Genomic DNA, 3599 nt, shown 5'->3' with positions numbered 1-3599 from the left:
ATTCTGGGGACACCAGAGACTTATATTACATATTGTAAAAAGGGGCATAATATGTCTCCTTTAAAATATATTAAAGTGCAAAACACACACACGAAACTCAAATACATACGGCGGGAGGGGTACTACCAGACCAATCACAGCGCTTGCGGTCCGTGTAGATTTGACGTGCTGTGACATTTTTGGAGAGATGCACGTCAGGCTACAGCGTAGCCTGCGCGTACTATGCACAACCTACGGCGTAGCTTCGATGCAGAAGTATAAATCAGCCTTAATACTTTACACGTACCATAATGGTTTCAGCCATGTTTTCTGTAAGGATTCCATCTTGTTGCAGACACTGGATCAGCAGATCATCCACCACTAAGTCCTGCAGAATTGTGACAGAGTTCTTCCTGAGCGCTAGTCTCTCCCATTCTTTCATGCCACAATCTCCCAGCATGATGAACCTCTGAGTTTAAAAAAGGAAAGATAAGTAAAGACAGTTACAAAACATCCATTGCAAAAAACAGTTTATATAAAACTAATTTTGGTTTTCTTTTTTATCAAAAAAACAAAAGTGTTTAGCAACAAATATATAAAACAAAAAGTACCGATAATACCGTTAAAGTACCGAATCGATAAGCAGTATCGGTAAGAGTAGTAATACCGTTAAAACCTTAACGATACCCATCCCTAACTATAATATAATCATGATAATTGCAGTCTTATATATTTATATACACGCACAGACAGTAATGTAAAAAGAAAACAATGACATTATTTATTCATTTCTATGAAGTATTCAGATATGTCGTATTTGGTGTGTTGACTTCATTCTGACTTCAAAACATTTTACTATACTATTTTAATATTACCATGCAACTGTCAATGTCACTGCAGAAAGATCTCAATTTTTAACTATGCCTTTTTTGTATAGAACTTATAATTTATCAAATTTAATTTATTAGGTTTTTCTTTTTAATTTGGGGTGAAAGTGACCTTCGTCTATGTTCATTATGTCAAAACATTCACCATGATCATATAAGTTACACACGCACAGGTGAGGAGGCTCAAGTGATCCACATGCCTCCACAGTGTCCTGCTAGTGTCAACAAGTTATAAAGGCTACATGGTTCGCTTTACCTGTTTTGGAACAGTCCTTGCCGTGTGAAGATGACAGAAAATGACACTATAATTATGATGTATGAAGGGCGATGTTGATTTGATGTAAATCCAGAATGATGAATGCCAGCTCGCGTTGCAAACTAGCTTAGCATGCTAATCAAAACAAAAAATACAACTATCAATATATAACACTGCTGACACTAACCTTATAATAAAAGCAAGCCAGCTGCTAACTTGCAGCTCAAATCGTTTTGTGATCCTTTCCTAGGCTGTTTATGAAGTTGGCGAGCGATAAAAAAAAATGTAAATTAACAACATGCTACACAATTCTATTAGCTGTTACGTTCTAGCACTTCGTGCGAGCTTTGTTGTTCACGATGCAAAATTCATCCTTTAAAATTAATTTACTCTTTGTCTTTCGTTCTCGAGGCAACACGCGAAACGACAAAATTTGTGCCGAAAAAATGTATTTAAAAAAAAAAAACTGACAGCGCTCAGAATCTCTCTGTAAAAACTTCCGCGGGTGATGATGGAGCTGGCCTGCCAATAGCATTGTGCATGTAGATGATTGACGTGAGGAGCAGCCTATCGCAGGGGCGGATGTCTGTTTCTTCTTCTTCTTCCATTTTTTGGCGTGCTACATCCGTGCATATCGCCACCTACTTTTGCTGTTATGCAGTCATGGTTTATTTATTATCAATTTCTTCCTTGTTTTTGCTTTTCCAGTTCTTACACACGTATATACACAAATATTCATACTTAAATAATTATTCGATGCTCCATCCGATTCCTTCTCCCCAGGCTCCACCTGGCGCTGCGTGGGATGTCTGTTTCATCCACTTATTTGAAATTTGAAACTTGTGTAACACCACACAGACATCATTGTTAGAAATACAGTTCATTTAGTGATTTCATGATTTAAAATTACCATTAAATATCAGCACAAGTCTCATTTCTGTTCACATTTTATTTCAAGTTTCCATATTTCCCAGACTCGCTTAACGTAACAGCTTGGGTGTAGTAGACCTACCAGAGGCTGCCTCTTTTTTATTTACATATACTGCATTAACTGAAAATAGTATTTTTCTTCTAATGTTTGTATCATTATATGTAGCAATAAATGGTGCATAATTTAGAGGTGAATATTGTTTAGTGCAAAAAAGACTCTATGTAATCTAACTTCCAAATCTATCTACAATATAATGCTGTATTCCAATCACTGCACCCAAACCCGGAAGATACTCTGAGTTTAAGTTAACCAATATACAGTAGCCTTCAACAGTTAGCTCTGGTCCTCAAATCTGTTTGGACAAGAGGTATATTCACAAGAGTGCTGATATAGAACCTGTATCAGCAGCACTGGAACTTTCACCATTTGACCAAGTGAAATTCAGAGCCAAATATCTATGATGGCAATAATAAATCAAGAGTTCTTTTGGAATGTCTTATAGTACCTGAAATCAGATTTAATTCATTAAGTTACATTATTTTAATGAATCCACTCAATGTTGTTAATAAGATTAACTTTATCTTTGTCATATCAAAATAATGTCATGAAGTAGTATTTATTAGCATCTTGTTTTTTTTATCCAGTGAACACCACATTTTGTCCATATTTTAGTTGATGTTTTGCTATTTGCACTTACTCGTTTTAAATGCATGACCTTTAAGCAGCTCATTTGATTAATTCTAACTCAATTCTTAATTGCTGAATTTAATTAATATTTCTTATAATCTGCTGGCAAGATTCTGAGTAGATATATTGTTATTATTTTATTTTATTTTTATGTAGTTTTTATTATTTTTATTAATTTTTTTACAGTGTAGAATTATAATTTTTATCCAGTTAAATTTTACATTTTGTTGCAGTTACAGTTGTATAACTAACTACATCTCAATATTAATATAATTAGAACTGACATAAAGAAGAGCACATGACTTTATCTCTGTCCACCGGGATATAATGTAGAGTCACCTTTATGTTCCTAAATGACTGTTCCCATAAAACTGAAAGAACGAATGGAATGGAAGTTTATAGGTTCTTATAAGATGACAGTATTAGCCATCTTTTTACAACATACCCGCACAACTAAGCAGGGTACAATAAATGTCACAATAACAAAACATTCAACTAGTCAGATTTAGTCATCAGTAGCAAGGAACTGAATGGGAAAAAAACAAAACCAAAAACCTCCAAAAAGAGGAATTTCATGTCTTAGCTATCTAGTAATTTAAACATTTGACAAAACACATGTAGTTTAGATTTGACCTAAATTGCATATAAAGAAACACAGTCATTGAAACACTACAAGATTAAATGTGATGTAGCCACCCCCAAATAGGTCAAACTTAATAACTAATAGTTAATTATTTAGATTTAATCAATAATTGCTATAAACAGAACAATATTCCATTGTAGATTGTAAGCATGTATGGTTTTGTATTTGGGCTCTAACAGAAACAGACAGCAGCACAGGCACGAAACAGCCACTGAT

At 34.3% G+C, this 3599-nt stretch overlaps 1 protein-coding gene across 1 annotated transcript in view; it reads right to left on the bottom strand.

Annotated features, from left to right (window-relative positions):
• LOC107685580 (caspase-2-like) overlaps positions 1-1638 on the bottom strand; it is a 19724-nt gene extending 18086 nt beyond the window's left edge. The window contains exons 1-2 of the mRNA XM_016482226.1: positions 1123-1638; positions 287-448 (exon numbers count right to left, since the gene is read on the bottom strand). Coding sequence (XP_016337712.1) covers positions 287-439 — 153 coding nt within the window. The 5' untranslated portion in view covers positions 440-448; positions 1123-1638. The remainder of the gene's footprint in view (positions 1-286; positions 449-1122) is intronic.
• Positions 1639-3599: the final 1961 nt, after the last annotated feature.

This window comes from Sinocyclocheilus anshuiensis, unplaced genomic scaffold, assembly GCF_001515605.1.
Source record: "Sinocyclocheilus anshuiensis isolate Anshui unplaced genomic scaffold, SAMN03320099.WGS_v1.1 scaffold185, whole genome shotgun sequence".
Taxonomy (NCBI): Eukaryota; Metazoa; Chordata; class Actinopteri; order Cypriniformes; family Cyprinidae; genus Sinocyclocheilus; species Sinocyclocheilus anshuiensis.
Note: the sequence above shows the minus strand (reverse complement) of the source record. Positions and strands in the feature narration are given on the sequence as shown.